General features: G+C 41.4%; 2 protein-coding genes across 3 annotated transcripts in view; one reads left to right on the top strand and one right to left on the bottom strand.

Annotated features, from left to right (window-relative positions):
* The window catches only part of EML6 (EMAP like 6), a 299,274-nt gene extending 294,442 nt beyond the window's left edge, over positions 1 to 4,832 (bottom strand). For both annotated transcript variants that reach the window (XM_058278574.2, XM_058278575.2), the window contains exon 1: positions 4,603 to 4,832. In XM_058278574.2, the coding sequence (XP_058134557.1) occupies positions 4,603 to 4,799 (197 nt within the window). In that variant the 5' untranslated portion in view covers positions 4,800 to 4,832. The remainder of the gene's footprint in view (positions 1 to 4,602) is intronic.
* Positions 4,833 to 24,335: 19,503 nt separating this feature from the next.
* Positions 24,336 to 24,889, top strand: LOC101440826 (ubiquitin-conjugating enzyme E2 N-like). The gene has a single exon (XM_012523587.4). The coding sequence runs from the start codon at positions 24,343 to 24,345 to the stop codon at positions 24,799 to 24,801; it is 459 nt and encodes a 152-aa protein (XP_012379041.1). The 5' UTR covers positions 24,336 to 24,342; the 3' UTR covers positions 24,802 to 24,889.
* Positions 24,890 to 25,929: the final 1,040 nt, after the last annotated feature.

The raw sequence follows: 25,929 nt of genomic DNA, 5'->3' as shown, positions 1-25,929 counted from the left end.
TTTATAGCCCTAGAGATGATAAACAGAGTTACAAAGCCCTACAGGCTTACTAAATTCTGCTAAGGAACTAGGCACAATGGTAGGACCACAGTGCCAGAGAAAAATAAAAGAGGCCTTAAAGCAGTGAAGCAGTGGCTTGGGGCTTTGGAATCAGACCAACTTGGGTTCCAATTCCCATGTTAGTCTGCTAGCTGGTGACCTTGGGCAAGACCCTTACACCTTCTATATGCCTCGGTTTCCTCACCAGTGACCTGCGGCTGACAGTACCTTTTCACGGGGCTGTGGAGAGGATGACTGAGATAAGCCTGTACACACATTTAGCTCTGAGCCTGGCACTTGGAATATGTCATCTCTGGTTATGTTAAGATTCATTCTCAACCTCAAGGACCCTTACATATACACTTAGAAACAAAATATCCAGAATGAAAGAAGAGCACTAAACGCTATGCATTAAATGAGCAGCATTGATCATGAAGGATGCAAATCATCAGGAGTGCAAGGCACCCCGCTCCCCGAGGACGGTAAAAGGATACCACGGGAGCGGTGAGACAGAAGCATATGGAGCTATGCAGGACGTAGAAAAAACAGGCCCTCTCTGGTGGGCACTTACTGTTTGCCAAGCACAGTGGGGCACCTCTTAACTAATCACAACAAACCATAAGGTAGATACCTTTAAAGCCCCATTTTATAAATCAGAAGTGTTTTACTGTCGATGCAGCTGAGACTCACAGAGGCTCAGTAACTTGCCCAGGTCATTCAGCGGGTATGTGGCCCAACTGGATTCAGTCTTTCAGATCTTTTTGACCACAGGGTCTGTGCTCCCTGCCACTATGCCGTGGGGTCGAGGGAGGGAAGACAAATCACTGCAGTATGAAGCAGGGAAGCACAAGGCCATCTCACATGGCAAGGGTGAAACAAACGATTCATGATTTTTTAAAAAGGGAAAGCAAGAGTAGAAAGGTGGGCTAGGGCCAAGGAGAACGGAGGCTATGGAGTTCAGACTTCGGCCTATGGGCAATGAGAAATGATCCTTTGGTTTTTGGCTTTTAGTAGAAGTGGTATTAAATACGACTGCTACCACCACTAAGGACATTTACGGAGTAGCAGCCAAAGGCCAGCCGCCAGGCTCTATAAACCCTTTACATATATTACTCTGCAAACTAGGTGTCATCATCCCTATTTCACAAATAAGCAAGGTCCTGAGAGGTTACCCCTTTCACTCAGATGCTCTAGTAAACGGCAGAGGAGGGGGTCTCACCCCAGCGTATGTGAGGTCCAAGTCAGGGCTCCCTCCCCAAAAACAGTTTTGCAGAAAAACCTCCCTCGCCATAGGCCGAAAAATAAATAAATAAAGTAAGAGGAGAGAAGAAAACTGAGACAGGGAACTAGTTGGAAGCAAAATAGGGATGGAGAGTGAGGCAATTAAAAAAAAAAAAAAAAGGAGGAGACGGCAAATGTGCGCAGGACCTTTTCTTTCCTTTACTCTGCCACCTGAAGTAGAAACCAAGCTGGCAATTATTCCGGTCTCTAATAGTACCCTTGCACTGCTGCTAGCCCAACAGCAAACCTGGCTTCAAATATCTACTTGTCCCCTCATAGCGTTATCAGGGCTAAAATATGGCATCATCCTCTAATCTGTTACCTGTATTGAAGAGTAATCATTCAAGAGACTAAAACTAAGCCTTCACATCCAATAAATCGTATTATGCCTCACCCACTAACATTTTTTAAAATCTGACTTAAACACATAGCCTGTCAAAGCAGGAGGATACATATGCTGAGCTCTAATGAGCTCTGCCAAATCCTACTTTATTATTAATGTTCATCATGATCTCAGAGATCTCATGGTTTTATAAAATGTGTTTTCAATTTTTGTTAGGCTGCTTTCTAGTTAATATTCTAAGCAAGGGAACACAAAAATTAAAGCATTGGTAGTGTATGCATTATGAATATATCTTTCAAATGAATGTAAAAGCTAAGTACCAAGTGGACGATTACTTATAGTATTTGATGGAATAGAAAGTTAGAAGTTTTAATATTTATGTAATGATTCCAAAATATCCAAAGTATTTTCACACTAAAACCTTAGCTATGGTCTTCCTCATTCAATGAAAATCTTCAATGTTTCAAGTGGAAAAGCAGTTATCTACTGGGATACATAAAAATAAGGTAAAATTCTTGAAGATAAAAGAGTACAATTTTCCTGCCTAGATATACGGTTAAAACATAAATATTACCAACATTTTACAGTATTAATTGCAAACATCTAATATATTTCTGAAAATAAAATTATGAAAGAAATGGCACTTTTGAGCCTCACATACTAGGATAAATATAAATATGGTTTGTGCACTGCCATCAGAAAAAAGTATTTATATTAATAAAATTAAGCAAGTTAACAGCATAAGCATTCTAATTCTACAGCCCTAAATTGTACAAAGTACCGTGGTTTGTGATTTTTAATCCATTGGACTTTATTTTATTCCTCTGTGCAAATACATATGTGTATATTAAAGAACTCTGTTCACCTGTACATATTCAGACCCAACCAAGTATCATGGAGAATTTAGCAATAAAGTCCTTTCACTGAAGGCAGATTTTCTCCTATGTCATTACTCAGCATAAAGGGACAACTACCTTACTAAATAAGACTAGAAACTAAACTGTCTTTTTTTGTTGTTTCTTCTCATCAATGGAGGCTCCCTGCAATCCCAAGTATACAAATAACTTCATTCATCTTTTCTTAAATCTGAGTGTTTCTTTAAACCACCAAAGCCAGATAGCACATCCCCACTAGCCCAGATGCCTGTCATAACAAAGGTTTACTGCAACTCCACCCCTTTCCCACCTTCAGTTTCTACATTGCATTTATTTTTACCCCTATTAGAGAAAGAATTAGGATTTCAAATCGTCCAATGGTCCCATGAATTGTCACTTCAAATTATTTAACTGCAGGGAATTTTCTGTTTAATTGCCACTCTCTCCCTTCCCCCAAAGGACTACATCTTATTTTGATGTTGTAATGGAAAGCACTGCATTAAGGCAGACAGAGCAAAAACATAATGGGTCTAAATTTTTAAACATCTAACCTTTTCACAAGTCACTGTTAATCATTTGCACCTGTGACTTTAATAATCAAACTGGCAATTAGAGAAGCAAAATCTCCAGGACAGAACTAGGTAAAGATGCCTTAAACACAACTATTATTGTATCAGGGAGGGAAGAAAAGCTATTTTGTCATATGTGACATGAATAAGGTTTCGCATTTCAGTTCTCCAAATACTGAGAATAGTAGAGCTCCTAGTACTTAACATCTTCATCTTCTAAAGTCAAGGTTTAAAAATTTATCTTACTGTATCCTCAAACATTACGTTTTTGCCTTAATACAATTTTTCAATTGTAGGTCTCAGTTTTAAAAAAAGGATTGGAAATAGAAGCACAGCACTAGAAGGAAAAAAAACTAGTGTTTTCAATCATTCTCCCCACTGAGAAATTAGAACCACTGACATTTCACCAATCATTTATTTCTTTGAGAAAGGCAAACCTAGAGCAAAGTGACAATATTCTGAAAATATGATGAAAGTTGTTCTACATCACTCAAACCCACATTTGGAAGATATAAATACAGCCTCTTTCAGTTGTTGTCTGTCCTGGACAAGTCATCTTCCCTGTGGGCTGAGGTTCCGATATCATGGAAATCGTCCTTAACTGCCAAGGCTGTGAACGTATCTGGACCACACCTTGTTTGGTCAAACACAAGAAGCTGAGAAGGGCGGGAGGAAAACATGTCTGGTCCACAGATGAGAGGATACAGCCAAGAATTGAAATAAGCTCCCCGCTTCAAAGCAATGGGGAGGGTCTAAAATGGCTATTCATCCAAATGTGTTCTTCTACCAGTCGGGTCACCAGCAACTAGACAGATATTGGTTGTTTGTGGGCTGGCTGGTAGGATTTTGTGGCCCAGCAGTTGCCAGCCTTTTATACGTAACCTCCTTGATACTGTGGAAGCATCAATTTCATGTGTAAATATACTTTCTGGTATTAAAGCACTGCCAGGTGAAACACTGGAGAACAAACTCCCCATCCACTGCAGAAATACCCCAGATTCAAAACATCCTGGGATGAAGATTCCAAATGACCTGTAGCAAAACTGGAATTTTATTCAATCCTCTTGCTTCTGAGGAGCCTAGGAGGAACCTCCTAAAGACGATAACCACAGTTCAGGTTATTGGTCCAACATTTACTAGTTAGGGAGATAACGGGGAAGTGTTTGTTAGTTACCCAGGACCGTTCCACTTGTAGCAACAGCAAACACAAAAAAACATCGGGACACTCAACTCCTCAGAGATTTAAAAAGCCTTCGGGGAGGAAAATAAGGGAGGCATCTCCCCTACCTGCACCCCTCACCCTGTTTCTCCCTCATCCTTAGCATCAGCAGTCCTTCTGGCATTTCATGCAGTCCAAAGAGAGTCCTTTCTTTCCTGGGGCTTCCGAATCTGACCCGGGAAGGCCGGGTCCGTCACCCTTCTCCCCCCACCCCCTCCCCGCCCTTTGCAGCCAGCACACCCACCGCCTCCCCGCCGCGCCAGCCCACCCCCTTACCTGATAATGTCGTCGTTGTGCCCCAGGAAGAATTTCTGACTGTGCTCACGGGTGTTGTACACCACCCCGACCCCGGCCACAAAGTAGACCACCTCCTTGCCGGCCGTGTAGTACAGGTTGTTGCGGCACTGGTGCCCGCGGTACCCGTACACCCACTCCAGCCGGAGCTGGCAGCTGGGAGCCGTCCGATCCGCCATGATAAGCCGACCCCACTCGCCCCCCCGCCCCGGTCCCCCGCGCGCGGGTCCGCGGCCCCGGCGCGCCGGGTCTGTCCTCGCCAAGGCTCGGGCTGCGGCGGCCCTGCAAGGGCTCAGTGGGCAGCGCCCGGCGCTGATGTCCGCGGCGACGCACAAGCACAGCCCCGCGCGCCCGCCGCCACCATCATCCGCCGCCGCCGCCGCGGGAGACGAGCCGCCGCCGCCGGTGCGTGGCCGCCAGACCCCGCCGGGCGCCGGGTCTCCCTCTCTCGGCGCGAGGCGCCTTCGGGGGCGCCAGCACCCGTGCGCGCACACGCCTCACTGCACCTGCGGGCTTCGGTCCCCGGGAGAGCTTCTTGGGGGGGTCACCCCGCCTTTTGAGTCAAGGATCTGCATATCCAAACACTGATTACCCAGTTCGCGCACTGAAGTTTGCAGCGCGCGGGGGCCTCGCCAGCAGGCAGCGGGATTTATTGTGTGACAGCTTTGATTTTACTGAGAACTCGGGTAAGCTTTGCCATCACCGTCCTTGGATTCGAAACTGACGGTCTATATCCAGGATGCAAGAGAGAGGAAGAAAGAAACAGATTTTTGCATAAGTCACCTGGTTCAAGAAAATGGTCCCCAAACTAAACCAAGTTTTTAAAAATTAAGTCATTCCCTATGTTCCTCTCTAGATCCTAAATGATATGAAATGTGCCCCCAGTGCTGCTAGCTATTGGCTGCTGATGTGATTTAAAAGAATATTTGCTGTTTCTCCAAAAAGCCAAGGCGGATATACAATGGTCTTTTTTTTTTAAAGATGTTCCATTAGTTTTCGTGTAGGTTTAAAAAAATCATATCCTCCTCCTTCCTGGACCCTCTCTTCACCGAGAAATTCTTAAAGAATTTCGCTGTTTTCGCTAATCAGCAATTCTAATCTCAAGCTTCATAAAAGATTTTCTGAATCGGAGGAAACGAGGCACGAGTGCAGTTGAAGAGAGCGTACTACCTACAAACGCTCCCAGTGCGCGAGAAATTAAATAATTAACAAGTGGCAAAAAATCGCGTGCCTCTCCCCAGGAAGGTCTGCACTAGCCAGGGGCTCCCGCCGGCTCGCGAGTCCTGCCCATCGTGGGGAAGAGGAGCGCTCTCGGAACACTAGGGGACAGCGAACCCCCTACCCCCACCCCGGGCATTTGCCGTCGCGGGTCCCAGGGATGCCCACCCCCAAGGGACACCCTGGCCCGCGCGCACTGACGCCCCGGTCGTGTCTTGCGCTCCTCCCACCCCAGATGCAGCGTTGCCCGCTGAGCATCCCGCTCTCGCCGCCTCTAACCTCTTCTCCGAAAGGGCGCCGCCAGCGCTTCGCGGGTCGCGCACCGCCGGGCGAAATTCTCTGCCTGACCTCTCCTCCTCGCCTCCCGCCCCGGGGGTGGGCTTCGTCACTCGAGCGCGCGGGTGACTGGTTCTTCTCCAGCCGCGGCTCCAGGGGCGGGGCCACAGCGCCGCTTTCGGGAATCCTGGCGGCGGGTTACTAGGTGAGATCGCGGCGCTTGGAAACGGCGACGCCCCTACGGCTAGGGCCGCCCCTTTCCTCTAGCGGCCCAGGTTGCCCCTTTCCCCAAGCATTTTGGGAAGTGTAGTCCGCTCCGCGCTGACACGAGTGAAGAGTGCGCGGAGCGCTCGGAGCGGGACCACAAGTCCCAGGAATCCGCGCACCCGGAGGGGTCGCAAATCCGCGGTTACCGGCGTCGGCAGAGCCTGCGGGTCTCCGGGTGAGGGGGCGACGCCTCTCCAGGGACGACCGCTTGCCCGCGCCCGCGCGTCCTGGTAACCGAGGAGGGCATCTGTGTGCGTATGTCTCCGTGGAGAAGAGCGGTCGAGTTGGCGTGGAGACCGTCTCTACCGGCCAACCTGAGAATTTCTCCTGCACCAATTCCCCGAGGAGGACCGTGATCGACGTGCTCAGTTGGATGACGGGAGCTCAAGTTTGTTTCTTACCTCATTCAAGTTTAGGAAGACATTATACTGGTTTCTCTCATTCTGCCCAGTGTAAGAACCATTGCTTACCTCTTTCCTTCCCGTGATCTGCCTTCTAAGTTAAAGGCCTTGGGTATTTAAAGACAACAAGATTTTGCAAGTGGGAGGGTGCTCACGCAGGGAACAACTACCCTTGGCCCTCAGAGGAGATGTAAGGCAGAAGCAGGTGGCATTTCTCCGAAAACTGCCCGAATTGAACTATGAATCCCACTGTGTTCTGAAGTAGACTGTTTTCAAACTGGGGCCACAGCTGGCCTTTGGGAAGAGATTTCAAAATCCCACTGACTAAGAAGCTGCAAAAGGGTGTTGGATTGGACGTTTGGAATCTTCCTTTCCTTTCTATCTTCCCAACGTAATTGCTGGTGGAATTATTCCACTATCTCAAGCTTTAATACCAACATCTGACCTGGTATCCTCCAGAAGATTAGAAGTGTGAGATTGTGGATGAGCAGTTGCTGCCTGCAGCAGAGCCACCAACAGACTAATTGAAAGAGGATGTGAATTGGTCTCATTTTTCTTTTTAAGGAAACAAGAATCAACAAATTTGTGAGGTAGCACTTGCTAGGCAATAAGAACACTACCAAAAATAAAACACAGCCCGAAAAAGATTTGAGACATTAGCACATATATCGATGACCAGCAATTCCATGGCATAAAACAGTGCCAAGTGAATCATATAGAGACAATAAATCCTAGGATCTCAGAAGAGGAAGAACTTTTCCAGCTATAATAAGTCAGGCAAGGCTTCAGGGAGGAAATAGAAACTTATAGATAGAACTGAGATAAGTAAAGGTAAGTTGAAAGAGCATTATAGATGGTTCTATGGAATACGTGTAGAAAAACATAGATTTAGAGAACACTAACAAACTAACCCAGTTTGCAAGAGAGAATTCATGTCAGATAAGGAGGGAGAGATGAGGCCGAAAGGTTAGATGTGTATAGAGCTGATCCTGGAGGTTTGGACTATATCCTTAAATCAATGGAGAGCCATTAATTTTTTTTTTTTTTTGAAAGAGGGTAATAAAAAACAGAGTAGTAGTCAAGGTATTCAGGAAGGAAGGGACATATTCCAGAGAAAATATGACAAAAACATACTTTTTGTCAAAAGTATGTTGACAAAAAGAAATGGATGTAACATGACTTGTTCATTTCCTAAGTGATCTTTAATGTCATAACTACTGGCAATAATGTTATACCAGATTGTACCTTCAGTAAAGAAATGAAAGAATAAGACTGGTTCTGTCACTTACAATAACCTTAGGCAAATCACTAAATCCTCTGATTCTTAGCCTCTTCATTTAATAAAAGAATACTCATCTCACAGGATAATTGTGAGAATGAAGCAAAATAATATACTTATGGAAAAAGTTAATTTGTAAGGCATTATATAAATGTTAATTATTATTATATGAGTATATGTTAACAATTATACCTTTTTTTAAATTTGAAGGTAGCGTAAAATAAGGCTTGGTAATATCATTTGGAAATGAGCAGTCTAGTAAAGCAAGAATAAAACTGATATAAAACTATTGCATTGTGGAATTGGATTTGGCTCAATGGATAGAGCATCCGCCTACCACATGGGAGGTCTATGGTTCAAACCCAGGGCCTCCTGACGCATGTGGTGAGCTGGCCCATGCACAGTGCTGATACATGCAAGGAGTGCCGTGCCACTCAGGGGTGTCCCCTGCATAGGGGAACCCCACGTGCAAGGAGTACACCCCTCAAGGAGAGCCACCCAGCACGAAAAAAGCGCAGCCCGCCCACGAGTGGCACCGCACACACACAGAGCTGACACAGCAAGATGACGCAATAAAAAAGAGACAGACATTCCCCATGCCACTGACAGGAATACAAGTGGACACAGAAGAACACACAGTGAATGGACACAGAGAGCAGACAACAGAGGGGAGGGGAAAGAAATAAATAAAAAGTAAATCTTAAAAAAAAAACTATGTTGTAATAATAGTGCTTAACATGTTTTACCCCTGTAAATGATGCTTTACATGTATTAAATCATTTACTCCTAATCCCAAAAATAATCCTATGAAGTAATAGTCTTATTTCCTCATTTTACTGATGAGAAAATTAAGGCAAATTAAGTTTAAGTAGCTTGCCCAAGGACACAGTAGTAGTGACAGGGTTTGAATTTGAGCTCAGGCAGTCTGGTTCCAGAGACTGTGTTTTTAACTATTCAGAATGATGATGGAATGTTAGATGATAGATTAGGTTCATCTAGTGAGTGACTGAAAACCAAAAATAGCAATGATGTGAATTTTCTACATGAAAATTTTATTTCTCACAAAAGCCAGGAAGTGTAGTCCAAATATGGTATGATGGCACTGCTTAAAGAAATCCTTAAGTTAACAGGCTACTGCCAGGGGCTTGGGAAAGGGAGGCAAGTACTTTGAAAGAAGGAGACCCTCTATATTACCTTGGTTCTTCAGCAGAAATAGGAAGTTTCACCAGAGCTTGCCATTATCACAGTACCATGGAAAGGGCTCTGGACACTTCATAGGCTCTCGAGATCAAAGCCCGGCCCCCTACCGAGAGCTATATTCAGTCCTAATAGAGCTCACCCTTCTCCCTACTACTAGCAACCTCGGGCTACAGAAAAGTGGGCAAAAAGCAATACCTACCCACCAAACTGAAGTTTAGAAAAGATCAACTCATTCCCAGATAAAGTGGGAAGAATATCAAGAAGAATGAATATACAGTGTATCAGGATAAATGATCTACTGCCCCTGTCAAACTTGAGAAAGATAAAAAAGGGCATAGCAAAAGCAAAACAAAATTCTGGAAAATAGATCATATGCAAAAGATAGAGGAAGAAGTCAGCCTGGAAGAAAATTTAAGTCAAAGAAATTAGTTACTTTAGTTACAATATGAATTCATAATATCAGGAGCTTGAAGGTGGATGATAAAAATAAAATCCAAGCTAAGTAAATAATTCAAAAAAATAAAAACAATTAGAGATCTAATGTATAAATTTGAAACGATAGAAAAAAAATGGAAATCAAATTTCCAGCATGAAGGAAACACTGGAAATTACCACAAGTGACACAGAGGAAAAAGATAAGGGGAATAAAGTCAATAGATGATGATAGAAAACAAAGCTAACCCAACATCTAGGTCATTAAATTAGAGAAGCCAACAAATGGAACAGAGAAAAATATTTAGAAATAGAGGAATATAATAAAGAACTGAATCTGCACATTAAAGGGATACATTGTAAACTAGAAAAAAATGTATATAGACTCTTCATTGAGGCATATCATGACTAAATTATTTAACTTCAAGGATAAATAATGTTTTTTAAATCATTTGCCAGCTTTAGCAGGGGTTAGTACACCAACTCCTCTGCTAATTAGTAATTAAAGGGAAATATTTAAGAATTTACCCTCCCTTTTTGGAGGAACTGAAGTTTATCCCAGTTGATGAAGGAAAGCTATTTTACCTCAGAATGCTAGTTAATAAATGTAGAAAATAAACTCAAAGTAATTGATTCAGTCAAGGATCATCATTATATACTAAAATAATTAAATGAAAGGATATTCCCTTAATGCTAAAGAAATACCTCACAAATTTTGTTCTTTTAAAGGGAGATATCTGGAGGTCACCATCTCAATCAAATTAGCAAATGTAATACCACTATTAGAGGAACAGCCTCACATTACCTGATGTGACTCAGTCTGAAATAATTTCTGCCAAATAGTTGTAACCCAAGTCTAGTCAAACCTTCAGAACTATCTTTGAATTTACAGGAAAAAATGAGATAGGCAAACAAGTTATTTGACACCACAAGTGAACAATAAGGTAGAGCTAGAAGGTAGGGCAATATGCAGCACAACTGGTCTGGCTTCTTCAAAAAGTAAATAATGAAATAATGAAAAATAAAACAGCAAAATGTAGACTATTCTTGGTTAAAAGAGAATGCAGAGGGAAGTGGATGTGGCTCAAGTGATAGAGCTTCTGCCTACCATATGGAAGGAACTGTGTTTGATCCCTGGGGCCTCCTGGTGAAAAAGAAGAAGAGAAAGCATGCCCACATGGCAGGCCAGTGCCCACACGAGTGAGTTACACAGCAAGGTGATGACGCATCAAAAGAGAGACAAGGGGGAAACGGACTCGGCCCAGTGGTTAAGGCGTCGGTCTACCTATGGGAGGTCCGCGGTTCAAGCCCCAGGCCTCCTTGACCCGTGTGGAGCTGGCCCATACGCAGTGCTGATGCACGTGCAAGGAGTGCCCTGCCACGAAGGGGTGTTCCCTGCGTAGGGGAGCCCCACGCGCAGGGAGTGCGCCCCGTAAGGAGAGCCGCCCAGCGCGAAAGAAAGTGCAGCCTGCCCAGGAATGGCGCCGCCCACACTTCCCGTGCTGCTGACGACAACAGAAGCAGACAAAGAAACAAGAAGCAGCAAATAGACACAGAGAACAGAGAACAGAGAGCAGACAAGGGGGGAGGGGAGGGATTTAAATAAATAAATAAATCTTTAAAAACAAAAGAGAGACAAGGGGAGAGTCAAGGTGAAGTGCAGCAGAAACCAGGAACTGAGGTGGCCCAATTGACAGGGAACCTCTCTCCCCATCAGAAGTCTCCAGGATCGAATCCAGGTGAATCCTAGAGGAGAGAACATGAGATGAGAAGACAACACAGACAGCAAAAACAGCAGGGCAGGAGGAGGGGAAGAGGGGAAATAAATAAATATATCGATCTTAAAAAAATAAGAGAATGAAGACCTGTAACAACCAAATGCAATGTGTGAATCCTGATAGTTTGATTTTCAGAGGCTACGTAAGTGGGGAAGGGGAGCAATTGGAAACTTGAATATGGACTGTGGATGCTAAAGGATACTAGGGAATTACTGTTAATTTTCTTAGGTATGATAATATTCTACATAGGAGAAAGTCTTATTCTTAGAAATACATCCTGAAGTATTTAGGAGTAAAACATTATACCTGCAACATACCTTCAAATGATTCAGGAGGAAATGTATACACAAATTCATAGGGAGAGAGAACGCAAAGATGGCAAATTATGAGCAGTTGCTGGATCTGGATAATTTTCAATTGTTTTGGGTGTTTGTAATTTTTCATTACAAAAAGACTGGGGAAAGTTTTTCAGGGATCTAGAGAACAACAAAAATAGAGGGTTGGGGTGGCTATCATGCTAGCCGCCATCATCTGCATTCAGCCTTCAATTCCAGAAGAAAATGGAGCAGTGTTAAGTTCTGAGAGAGAAGGAAATTTAACATCAGAATTAATACAGCTAAACTGATGTTCAAGTATGAACACAATAGACAGGCATTCTTAAATACTGAAGAACATAAGGTCATTTTATAGCACTTAGGACAGTTACAATGAAATTTAACAGAAAATGACTGAAAACCACAAATAAAGAAGGTAGACATTTCTCTTTCACATAATATGTCTGGAGGTAGCAGTTAAGGCCATGTAAAGCAGCTTTAAGAAATTGCCACATACCCAGAATTCTCCTATCTTGTTGCTATAATATTTTCACTACATATCTGCCACTTCATGGTCCAAGCTGACTGCTCAAACTTCAGCATTTACATTTGCATTCCAGCTAGCAAGGAAAAGAAAATGGGCATACCTCTTCCCTTTAAGAATATTTTCTGTAAATTTCATGCAACACTTTTGCTTTTATCCCATTGGTCAGGACCTAGTTGCTGGGATGCATGTAACAACAAGGGAAACTGGAATTATACCCTATATTCCTGGGGGCACTGTGTACATTTAAAATCAGGAGTGTTTGTTGTTGTTTTTTTTTTAACTAAGAAAGGGGAAAGTAATGGTGTCAACCAGAAGTTTCTGCTACAATACTCATGAGCTTTTTTTGGAAAAAAAAACCAAAAAATTACTTGACAATGATATTCAGCCACCCAAGAAGTGAATCAAAAGAATTAAATGGAGAAGTCATGATAAAGAGTTGGAAAGTGACCACTGAATCCATTTAATGTGGAAGCAAATTATCTCTAAATTCATTCTTCAGTTTCACTTATTTATTTTTTTAATCAAGTAAAATTAAGTGAGTCTTCTTATTTTTCAAAAGTGGGTATAATAACTCATTCTCAAAATTATTTCTCTTCACTCTTTCTATCCATGCATCCAATTGTATGTATGCATAGAGCTATTGAAATATAATTCACCTCATTGTCTATGTAATGTAGCTAACCTCATTGTCTCTGGAACAGTGAGATTGGGGAATATTTGTTGCTTTCTCCTTTGTATCTTTTTGATAGTTTAAAATGTTTGGAATGAGCACATACCATTTTTATTAAAACAGTAAGTCACTGCTCTTAAAATCTCAATTGATGATATATTTTATTGAAATGATATTTGGAGTCATTAGTAGATACCCTTTGGTTGATTCATCTATACTTTGGCCAAATCAAGAATCTATTAGATCATTGAACAGAGTTAGGGTATATGAGGGCAACTGCTTAACCATAATTTTCCCAGTACAAAGCAAACCAGTTTGTTTGGAGCTAGAACGAGTGACCTTCAATCCACTAGCAGCACCATGTCTGAGATACAACTGAATTATTAAAAATTGACTATGATATTTCACCAGCTATCAACTATTGGGGTTATCATTCACAGTTTTAACCAAGAAAAAAAGACTTAAAAACAGCACATGAAAAGATGCTCAACTTCATTAGCCATTAGGGAACTACAAGTCAAAACTACAATTGAATATCATTTCACATCCACTTAATCAAAAAGACATGAGTGGTGCCAAAGATGTGGAAAAACTTGAACCCTCATATATTGCTGGTGGGAATGTAAGAGTACAACTGCTTTGAAAACAATCTGGCAGTTCCTCAAAAAGTTAAGCATAGTTACCATATGACCTAGCAATTCTACTTCCAGCTATGTACTCAAGAAAAATAACATCTGTCCATGCAAAACTTGTGCATGAATGTTCTTAGAAACATTATTCATAAGCACTCCACATGTCTGCTAACTGATGAATAGAATATGTGTAAATCCATACAATAGAATATCATTCTGCAATAAAAGGAATTAAGTCCTTATACATGCTATAATATAAAACCTTGAAAACAGTCTAAGTGAAAGAAGCCAGTCACAAAAGACCACATACTGTATGATGTCATTTCCAGATGAAATATCCAGAATAGGCAACTCTATATAGACAGAAAGCAGATTATTGATTAACAAGGGCTGGGGGTAAGAAAGTGGGGGAATGGGCTTTTCTGAGGAAGGCGATGAAAATGTTCTGAAATTAAATCGTATGGTGGTTGTACAACTCTGAATATACTAAAAACCATTAAATTTTATACTTTAAATGGGTAAGTTGTATGGTATGTAAATTATGTCTCAATAAAGTTTTAAAATAAAAATAAAAGCAATGTTTGACCATTTTATTTGATTATTACATGTTTATTTTCTGCATATCATACATAAATACATAAATTTCTACTATTTAGTTCCTGAAATGCCAGTCACTTTTAGAGCAGAAATGATTTCTTATTCATAGAGGGAAAGATGGATTTTTAAATTAAAGTTCATGGTTTTAATCTATCATCCAGAATTATTCCTGGGTTTAATATTTTTATAGAAATATTATACATTTTGGATAAATTATATGTCATGTTAAAAGATATAAAATGCTGTGGCTAATGGGAATGGTCATACATCAGTCATTTGTGGAAAAAGCAACTTTTTTTTTTTGCCTGCTACTTTTCAAACATTTGCAACAAAGGATAAACAGGCTCTATCTATTGAGGTGCAGTGGGCACTACAGTCCAAGAGAAGATCAAATCAGTGAAAAGTTTCCATGATTTTATTGAAGGTAGGGTTCCTCTGTATTCTCTATTCAATGGAGATAACATAAAAGAACCAGGTAGGATGAGAAAAGACTTCTTTAATCCATACTTGAGAAATACCTATTCTAAAAAAGCATTCCTAGTGTATTAGTCTGTGCTGAAGCAAAATACCAGAAATTGGTTGGTTTTTATAAAGAGTATTTGGGGTGGGAGCTTACAGATACCAGGCCATAACGCATAAGTTACTTCCCTTACCAAAGTCTAGTTTCACGTGTTGGAGCAAGATGGCTGCTGATGTCTGCTAGGGTTCAGGCTTCCTGGGTTCCTCCCTTCCAGAGTCTTGCTTCTCTCTAGGTTCAAGGTTCCTCTCTTCCTGGGGCTGGCTTCTCTTTCCTCTGTGAGCTTACTTCCAAAGACTCCAGCTTAAGGCCTCAGCATCAAACTCCAACATTAAAATTCCAACATCAAAAACACACAACTCTGTCCTTTGCCTTGGTGGGTGGGGACTCTAACACCCTAATGACATGGTCCAATCAAAGGCCTAATCATAACTTAATCATGCCCAGGTACAGACCAGATTGCAAATATAATCCAGTATCTATTTTTGGAATTCATATCCATATCAAACTGCTACACCTAGCTACCTAGAAAGAGCTTGTCTTTCAAATGTTAACAAACTATCTAGTCTAGTTTACCTGAAGACCAACTTGCAATGTAAGACATCTTCAACTTCAGCACATTATTTGCTATTTCTTAACCCAATCATTAATTCTTTATTTCTTCTCCTGGTAATAATTCAGTCACATTGTTCCTTCCTAATAAAGCCCCAAATGAAACACTTGTGTGAGATTCCCAATCTCAGAGAATGTCAAAAATTTGTCATACAACTAATAACTCATGATATATTTTCAATATGTGTTCTAGGTCATTTATGATAGTAGTAACATCTAGTTGTTAGATTTGAACCACTCAGTCTGACTTCATTACAATCCCCCTTTCTTAGATAACAAAATTTTTCCCGTGTTTGATAGTAAGAACCATCAGAGTTTCCTGTAGAAGGTGTTAATTTGTATTTCAAAACTTTAAAGATGTGCCGCAATCTCACTGTTAAGTAGGTTCCTATACCAGTTGTTATTAATTTTGTGTGCTGCCTTCAGATACATTTTCTGGAACATTGTTCAAGCTTTCACTGAAGGGGGAGTTGTGATAAACTCCACCTATGAATCATAGGATTCTGGAGCTGGAAGCTATCTTAGAGATACCTTAATTTTCCTACTAAAGGAGGATTAGTTGGTTACCAAGAATGAAGAGTGTTCATCACACCTACTTTATTGAGTGCTTGTATACTCAGACAGGTAATACCCGAGTACTGCTGTGGGGAGGGGTTAATAATGCTACACAGAAAGTACCATGGAATAGTGCAGTGGGGGAGTTCTTTCAGCTCAGACCAGCCTCTGGAGGCAAACTGCCTAAATTGTAATCCTTACCCTGTTATGTAGTAGTCTTGAAGCCTTGGGCAGGTTACCTAATCTCTCCAAGCCTCCGTTTCCTCATCTGTAAAATGGACATAATAGTACTGTTTTAGATGAATTATGTCCCCCCACAAAGACATACTCGAGTCCTAACCCCGATCCTGTGGATCTGAGCACATTTGTAAAAAGGGTCTTCAAAGATTCTATAGTTAAGAGGAGCCGAACTCTTACCTCGAAAAGTGGCAAAACAAATTAGAATCAGAGCTATTTACTCCAATGTTTGGCTCTTTTAAAAAGACTGTGCTAACCCTGTGAATATACTCAAACAACTGAATTGTACACTTTAGAATGTGATTTTTATAGTATGAATTATAGTTCAGCAAAAATTTCTATTAAGAGACTCTATTCATCCTCCAGGGTGTATATTTGTGGACTAAAGAAACTTGAATATTGATGTGAACCAAAGAGTACCAACTTTAGGTAACTGAGCTAAGAAAATTTGGATGGCAAATTTAGCTAGACCAGCAGTGAGACCTAACTTCCCTTTCTGAGCGGGGGACCCATGTGACCCCCCAGTTCACTCGCACAAGGCAGCCCCTATGGACTGAGCAGTGAATATTTTCTAGGTCCAAGTCTAAACATTTTGCAGACCACTCATTCAATTCTCACTGCAAACTTGCAAAATATTATCATCCATGTTTTATGAAAGAGGAAATAAAAGTTTTGATTAAAGAATGTGTCCAGGCGGCGGACTTGGCCCAGTGGTTAGGCCGTCCGTCTAACATATGGGAGGTCTGCGGTTCAAACCCCGGGCCTCCTTGACCCGTGTGGAGCTGGCCCATACGCAGTGCTGATGAGCGCAAGGAGTTCCCTGCCACACAGGGGTGTCCCCCGTGTAGGGGAGCCCTGTGCGCAAGGAGTGAGCCCCGTAAGGAGAGGCACCCAGCGCGACAGAAAGTGCAGCCTGCCCAGGAATGGTGCTGCACACATGGAGAGCTGACACAACAAGATGACGCAACAAAAAGAAACACAGATTCCCGTGCCGCGGACAAAGAAGACACAACAAATGGACACAGAGAACAGACAACTGGGGTGGGGGTGGGGGAAGGAGAGAGAAATAAATAAATAAATAAATAAATAAATCTAAAAAAAAAAAAAAAAAAATAGACTGTGTCCAGCTTCCCCTGGCCTGTAAATGAAGGCGTTGGGCTTCAAGCTTAGGCCTGACTCCAAAGTCCATGTTTGAACCAGCAGTCTTCACATTTACTAGTAAAATTTTTGAGTGAACACCCCAAAGTATGTGTAAATACATAACAAATTTTATACATGTACTATTGCATTAATATGTACCTTATGAATCACACAAGAAGACAAAGATATTTTAAAGATGCAATAAATAAAAATTCTAATATTTTCTTACCACAATTCAACCAATCACCTTTCACAACCTTTATAGAATTCCTACAGAGATTGCTGCCCTTATGCCAGACAAATGTATAGTTAATAGCACTCAAGATGTTAATTTTCCCTTGAAGGGTAAACATTTTAAAAGATTCTCAAGAGTAACACTTATTATAAGGTGAGATGTCCATAGTGGTTTTTCTAGTCCTGTAAAAACAAGGTGTGTTTTTTTGTTTTGTTTTTTAAATTCCTGGAGTTGGCTTACATTGAAGAAAGTTCATTTCATTCACTGATAAAACAGACTGGCTGGGCCTGACCAGAATTTTTTGTTTAATCTAGGTTATCTCTGAAGTTATACAGTAAGGGTTGATTTGTTGTGGAACATACGAAGGAAAGCCTTCACTTGGTGTTTACTGAGTACCTAAAATGGGTCAGAAACCCTGCTGGGTGCTGGAGACAATACAGTAAGCAAGACAGACAGGGTCTGAGCCCTCAGAGAGCTAACCCGAACACAGCTAATCCCATGCCACACCTCAAAGTTAAGTTACGCAGGAGGTGAGAGGGGATTCCCTGCCAACTGGAAGAACCTCAGAAGGAAATAAGACGCAGTTGTCCTCTCCTCTTTGAACATAAACCTTTAGAAAGTAGGGACCAAGCTTACAGGTGTATTTTACAAAAGAAATAGCTCAATAAATTAGAACTTGATGAAGACACCAAACTTCTAAAAAAAAAATCAACTTTTCTTATCTTAATCGTATCTTAATCATATGTATCGTATGTATCTTAATCGTATGTATCTTAATCATAGTCTAGTTTTTAGACTCTCTTGAAAGAATGGACTGTTTCCAAGTGCATGGTGGTAAACTGAATCATGTACCCCAACCTAGACATATTCTTGAAATGAACGCCCACATTTCTGTGGGTGTGAACCCATTGTACATAGGACCTCCTGAAGATGTTAGTTTTAGGTAAAGTATGTCCCAACTGAATAAGGGTGGGCCTTAATCTGGATTACTTGGAGGCCTTTTCATGAGGTCCTGGAAGTCACAAGAAAAGGAAAAGACATCCCCATGTGACTGGTGGCAATGGTAATACAAGCCAAGGAACCCCAAGGATTGCTGGTAGCCAGAACACTACAGATTTGGGGGAGAAAGCAAGCCTTGCTAATATCTCGATTTTGAACTTCTAGGTTCAAAATTATGAGCCAATAAATTCCCATTGTTTAAGCCAATCCATTGTGTGGGTTTGTCAGAGCAGTCTGGCAAATTAAGACATAGATTAAGAAATTTGTTTTTGAATTCTGCTTTTTTTTCTTTGAACATAATCTTTGGGAGAATCACGAAGGTGCTAAAATTGGATAGCGTAAGATAAAAAGAAGAGATTTTTGTATCTCTTCCTGAAGATGGCGACAAGAGACCAGCTTTTTAAAACAGAGACTCCCTCTACAAAGTGGCCAACTGAATCTACAAGAAAAATGTATAAATAGTTATCTAAAAGATTAGAATTCTCTAGACTTCTGTTAGTTGGAGGGGTGGATTATTTGGATAGTTTACTTGCCTTTTAATAGCAACAGCAAAAAAAAAAAAAAGGATATGAGTAGAATGAGGGAAATTAGGGTAGCAAATTATACAATGAGCTGGGTATGTCAACAGTTCTTCATGGTTCTTTCTTTGGTTGCTATGGTTACTCCTGGGCTTGTTTATTTCCTGCTCTTGTTTTACTACAGCTCAGAAACCAGTAGTATGGGGGGGGGGGGGCGGGTATGAGAGCCTCTTATATTATTAAATGTAACATGTTTTGTGATCTATGTACCTTCAAAAAAATACAATTAAAAAATAAATGATTAATTAATTTTTTTAAAAAAAGAAACCAGTGGTATGTTGGAGTGGCAGTCATACTTCCTGGTTCAAATCTCATCTCCACCATTTACTAACCATGTGACTCTGAACAAATTATTTAACATCTACCCCTGTGTCTTAGTTTTCTCACCTGTAAAATGGAGGTAATGGTGAACAAGAAAATAAATCTGTAAAGTACATAGAAAAGTGCCTGGCATCCAGCATGCATTCAGTCAATGGTAGCTCCCATCACCAAGCCACCACAATGGCTATAGCTACAAGCTCTAGGAAAAGTCATCAAAACATTTCTTTCAGCATATTTCTTAGGAAGAGGTACAGTTCTCAATATAGGCCAATCCCAGACAAGGGAAAAATAGTTTTCAGGCTAACCAGTATAATATCATTTGAATATTTCTGATTCATTTTTTAAAATGTCAGAGCGTTCAGTTTTTCATTTTGATGCAATCAAATGATTTGATCCATGAATCACTCTACCTGTTTTATTATTACCATTTAGAATCTTTATAGTTTTTGCTTGAACTAAAACTTACATAAAGCAAATTATCTAAATCTATTCAAAAGGCCACATTTTGACCAATCTATTTCTTCTTTTGAATAGATTTCTATGTACATTTGAAGCCCCAACCCATACTTCTATTGCAGCACTTATTCTATAAATATTAGAGGAAAAATAGAATAAAAATAAGCACTGTTTTCCAAAATACACATTTATGAGCCAGTTTAATCTAGTTGTACTTGTAGGCCATGCTTAATATTATTTTATTGCTATCCTCTTCTCATCCTTTTTTAACAATTTTATTTTGTGCAAGATTTAATAAAAATTTTTAAAAATCAGGAATGGTTTGTTTTCAACAGTTTTCAGGTTGTGATAGAGTTACCAGTTACCAGGGACCGGGCTCTAAGGCGTGTCAGTGGAACAAACACAGTCCCGTTGGGGTCAGGCCGGGACAGGCAGTCACGCCCCACATCTCCTCCTCTAGCTTCTTGGGAGGCTAGTGAGTCATCAGTGCTGTGATCCAAGGTAAAAAAAAACAGTGTCCTGGTGGCTTTTTCTCTGACCCATAGGAATTACATCTGTCTCTAGGCCTGGGCCTGCTGGGCCCCAAGCGCCCCCCACCCCAAAACCAGCGCCACCAGTCGCTAGAGTCCCATCCGCCACCCCGGCCTCCTTCTGCGCCACATACTCTCAGCCTTCCTTCTTGATATTGTCAATTATCTTAAGGTCTAAGCAGTTCTTTCAACATTCACCCCTTTTTAACTGTCATCAATTTTTAAAAACCATCTAAATAAGTCTCTATATTAGCAGCCAATATGCCTTCTCCGAGCTGGTATAGATTTAGTGTGTTGATTTGGTTGGTTTATTTTTCCACCTAATCGTTTCATTTATCTACAAAATCCCATTTTTCTTGCTAGCATCCCTTACCTAATTATTCATCCTTCAACCAGAGTTGTCTTTTGAATTTGAATGCTTTGCTTCCGATGGAATAATTTCTCATTTTGTTCTACCTCAAACTCTTCAGGAGTAAGGATGCCTCTATTGTAACAGTCATGTGGTCACACTCACGTGGCTCTGCTCTGGCTTGATGGCAGGGGCTGCAGAGAAATCTGGGGCCACCAGCCAAGAGCCTTCCAGGAACCCTGGATAAGGAAAATCAATCAGGGAAGCAGATGTGGCTCAAGTGACTAAGCTCCCAACTATCATATGGGCGGTCCAGGGTTTGATACCTGCGCCTCCTGGTGAAGGCAAGCTGCCTGTGCAGCGAGCTGGCCCACTCAGGAGTGCTGGCCCGTGCGGGAGTGCTGACCTACACAGAGTGCTGGCCCATGCTGAAAGCTGGTGCAGCAAGATGACTAACAAAAAGAGACACAGAGGAGAGGCAGTAAGATACACAGCAGACCAGGGAGCTGAGGTGGCACAAGAGATTGAGCACGTCCCACTCCAGAAAGCAGACAGCAAGTGCAAAACAATGGGGGGGGGGGGGGGAATAAATAAATAAGTCTTTTAAAAAAAAGGACCAATCAATAGGAAAAAAACTTAGGAAGTTAGGCTGTAAAATGGAACAATAATATTACCTGCCTGTTTTAATTTCCTGGCTGCTCAAGCAAATACCATGCAATGGGCTGGCTTAAACAATAGGAACTTATCCGCTTATGGTTTTGAGGCCAAATCAAGGTGCCATCAAAGCAATTTTTTCTTCCCAAAGACTGCCATTCTGTGGCTGGCTGCCTGTGATCCTTGGTCCTTAGCTTGTCACATGAGAAGGCTCATAGTGGCCTCTTCTGACTTCTGCCTTTTCTCCCAGTTTCTGTTGATTTTAGCTGTTGGCTGCTCCCTCTGTGGCTTTCTCGCTGTCTGAATTTCGTTCTGCTTATAAAGGACTCCAGTAAAAGGATTAATTCCCATCCCGATTGAGGTGGGCCACACCTTCACTGAAGTTACCACATCAAAAGGGCCTACTTACAATGGGTTCATATCCACAAGAACGGATTAAGTTTAGGAACATGCTTTTCTGGGTACAGATAATTCCAAACCACCACACTGCCTCACAGGCTTGTTGAAAGGACTAAAGGAATTAATGCACATAAAGACTTAGAACGGTGTCTGGCATCTTGAACTCAATAAATAATAGCTATAATTAACCACACTCTATACCCATCTGTTTTCTGTCTGGGACACCTCTCTTCTCCTGAGAAATGCTGTAATCCTGAGCTCAATTGGGAGGTGATGGGAAACGGACTTTGGCCCAGTGGTTAGGGCGTCCGTCTACCATATGGGAGGTCCGCGGTTCAAACCCCGGGCCTCCTTGACCCGTGTGGAGCTGGCCATGCGCAGTGCTGATGCGCGCAAGGAGTGCCCTGCCACGCAAGGGTGTCCCCCGCGTGGGGGAGCCCCACGCGCAAGGAGTGTGCCCGTGAGGAAAGCCGCCCAGCGTGAAAAGAAAGAGCAGCCTGCCCAGGCATGGCGCCGCCCACACTTCCCGTGCCGCTGACGACAACAGAAGCGGACAAAGAAACAAGACGCAGCAAATAGACACCAAGAACAGACAACCAGGGGAGGGGGGGAAATTAAATAAATAAATAAATAAATAAATAATTGGGAGGTGACATCTAAGAATCCTTCCTTTTGGCCATAGTGATTTGGTTAATGTGTGAGCAAGTAATCTAACCTGGGCCATCAGAGTCCACTTTTAGGGTTTGTCCAATTGGAATTGAAGGAAGAAGAGCAGTATCTCTCAATGGTAAGGTGATAAAAATTTCTGAGGTTATATACCCTGCTCCATGGAAGAAGCCAGACTGCAGGAAGAGAGGATCATGGCAGTGCAGAGGAGCAGAGGTGAGAGAAAGAAAAAAGAAAGGTCTTGGCAAGGCATTTGTTCCTGTGTTCCGTGGTGCCCGAGGCTCAGCTACACTTCTGCTCTTCTTCTTGTTTGGTTACATGAGTCAAAAGACTCCCCTTTTTGCCTAAGCTACTTCAAGTTGTGTTTCTGTCACTTGAAACTAAAAGAGTCAACTCTCACCTTTTGCTCATTAAAAAGGCATATCATTAAAGCTCATTATGAAACAATAGAAAGCCATGAAAAAAATTCACCTACAGGAAAAGAATGGACATTAACAAGGGACTGGGGGAAGCGGATGTGGCTCATCTGATAGAGTGTCTGCCCACCATGTGGAGGGTCCAGGGTTTGATACCCAGGGCCTCCTGACCTGTGTGGTAAGCTGGCCCATGTGCAGTGCTGCCACGTACAAGGAATGCCATGCCCCCTACACAGGGGTGTCCCACGCACAAGGAGTGCTCCCCGCATGAAAAAAAAAAGCGCAGCCCACCCAGGAGTGTCACTGCACACAGGGAGGGCTGACACAGCAAGATGACACAACAAAAAAGAGATGCAGTTTCCCAGTGCTGCCTGATAATGCAAGTGGACACAGAAGAACACACAGCAAATGAATACAGAAAGCAGACAATCGGGGGAAAGGGGAGAGAAATAAATAAAATAAATCTTTAACAAAAAAAAAAGGGACTGGTTGAATAAATGATGCTATATTAACATAGTGAGTACTATGTAACTATTAAAAGGTGAACAAATTCTCTAGGTACTGGTATGGAAAGGGCGCCTAGATATATTATTAAATGAAAAAATAACTTGCAGAACAGTTTGTGTATGGTGTGTGCTACCCTTTGTGCTAAGAGGGAGGGAAGAATCTAGATCGGTATTTGCATGTATACATACTGTTTTTAAAAATCTAAGAACAGGGAAGTGGATGGGGCTCAAGTGATTGAGCTCCAGCCTACCACATGGGGGTCCTGGCTTTGGTTTCCAGTGAAGAGAAGCAATACAACAAGCTGGCACAAAGGCAGGAGTGGTGAGCTGATGTAGCCAAATGACACAACAAGGAGACACAAAGAGAAAAGACTATGAGACAGAACAAAGCAGGGAGCCGAGGTGGCTCAAGTGATGGAGCAACTCTCTCTCACATGGGGGAGTCCCAGGTTCGGTTCATGGTGCCTCTTAAAGAGAAGACAAGCAGACACAGAGAGCACACAGTGAATGGACACAGAGAGCAGACAGCAAGTGCAAAACAATGAGGAGGGGTAATAAATAAATAAAAATAAATCTTAAAAAAAATTTTTTTAAACAGGAGTGGGAAGCCAGCACCTGAAAAATAAGCAAGAGAAGGAGATTTTTCACTCTACGCTGTTTTATACTTTCTTGTTTTAAAACCATGTGAATGTACTACTTACTCAAATTATTAAATAAGCTGGAAATGTGAACTAAACTATGAATACTGATTGTCTCTGGGTGGTAGGATTTCACTTTTTTTCTTTTTGGGATTTAAAAAAATTTTTTCCGCAAAAAATCCACATTTTATTTATATCACTTAAAATTCAATATTCACCACCATTCAATCCAAACACTGTTATTATTTTTCTATGCATAAGCTTTGTAATCACAAATACATACAATCTGGGGGATCTGACAAGATGGCCGGGCTGCCCCGCAGGATTATCAAGGAAACCCAGCATTTGCTGGCAGAACCAGTTCCCGGTATTAAAGCAGAACCAGATGAGAGCAACGCCCATTATTTTCATGTGGTCATTGCTGGCCCCCAAGATTCCCCCTTTGAGGGAGGGACTTTTAAACTTGAACTATTCCTTCCAGAAGAATACCCAATGGCAGCCCCTAAAGTACGTTTCATGACCAAAATTTATCACCCTAATGTAGACAAGTTGGGAAGAATATGTTTAGATATTTTGAAAGATAAGTGGTCTCCAGCACTGCAGATTCGCACAGTTCTGCTATCGATCCAGGCTTTGTTAAGTGCTCCCAATCCAGATGATCCATTAGCAAATGATGTAGCGGAGCAGTGGAAGAACAACGAAGCCCAAGCCATAGAAACAGCTAGAGCATGGACTAGGCTATATGCCATGAATAATATTTAAATCGATCTGATCATCAAGTGTGCATCTCCTTTTCTGCCAAGACTTCTTCCTTTTTTGTTTGCATTTAATGGACAGTCTTAGAAACATTACAGAATAAAAGCCCAGACATCTTCAGTCCTTTGGTGATTAAATGCACATTAGCAAAACAAAAAACAAAAAAAAAACACATACAATCTGGTATCCTGTATCTGTTTGTACGAAAGTTTCTAAAACTATTTCCCTTAGCTGAACACTTTTTTTTATTGTATCCTTTCATAAGTAGTGAGACAATAAATCTGTTTGTTCAAAAAGTTTTTAAATCTTTCAAGAAAGATTCTATAGTATTTTATCAGAAAATTTTTCAACCTATAACTTAGTTTGAGTAGAAATTGTTCCAAAAGGAACATGGTCTTATTTCCACTTTGTCAGGATTTCTTGATTCTCACTGTTTTAGCCTCCTGGGCTACTTAAAGCAAATGCTGTGAAATGGCTCAGCTTGAATAATGGGAATTTATTAGTTTACAGTTTTGAGGTCAAGAAAATATCTAAATCAAGGCATCATCTAGGTGACGCTTTCTTCTTGAAGACTGGCGCTGGCAATCCTTGGCTCCTTTGCCACACGGCAAGACACATGGCAGCATCTGGCAGTCTCTTCCTTCACTTCCAGGTCTCGTTGATTTCAGCTTCTTGCTTCTGTGGCTTTCTCACACTCTCTTTGTACCCATTCCCTTTATAAAGGACTCTGGTAAAAGGATTAAGTTCCATCCCGTCCTACCTTAACTGAAGTAGTCTCATCAAACGATTCTACTTACACTGGGTTTAAACCCACAGGAATGGATTTGATTTGAGAATGTGTATTTCTAGGAAAACCACACTCACTACCAGCGTTTTTGTTTGTTCATTTGTTTGGTTGTTTCTTGGTTGGTTTGTTGATTTTCTTCTTGAAGGTCATACCTCTCTCACACAAAAGTGTCCTATGGTACTTTAGTAATTTTGTTTCTTTTGTAAATAGGATCTTTATTTTATTCTTATATTTTTAATATTACATATATACATTTTTGTATTTTTATTGTATTTTCCTAACTGGTAATTGCTGACGTGGAGGAATACCAGTAATTGCATATTTACCTAGAATCCAACCCTTTTGGT

Source organism: Dasypus novemcinctus, chromosome 17 (genome assembly GCF_030445035.2).
Source record: "Dasypus novemcinctus isolate mDasNov1 chromosome 17, mDasNov1.1.hap2, whole genome shotgun sequence".
NCBI lineage: Eukaryota > Metazoa > Chordata > Mammalia > Cingulata > Dasypodidae > Dasypus > Dasypus novemcinctus.
This window is presented reverse-complemented; position numbering and strand designations above follow the sequence as displayed.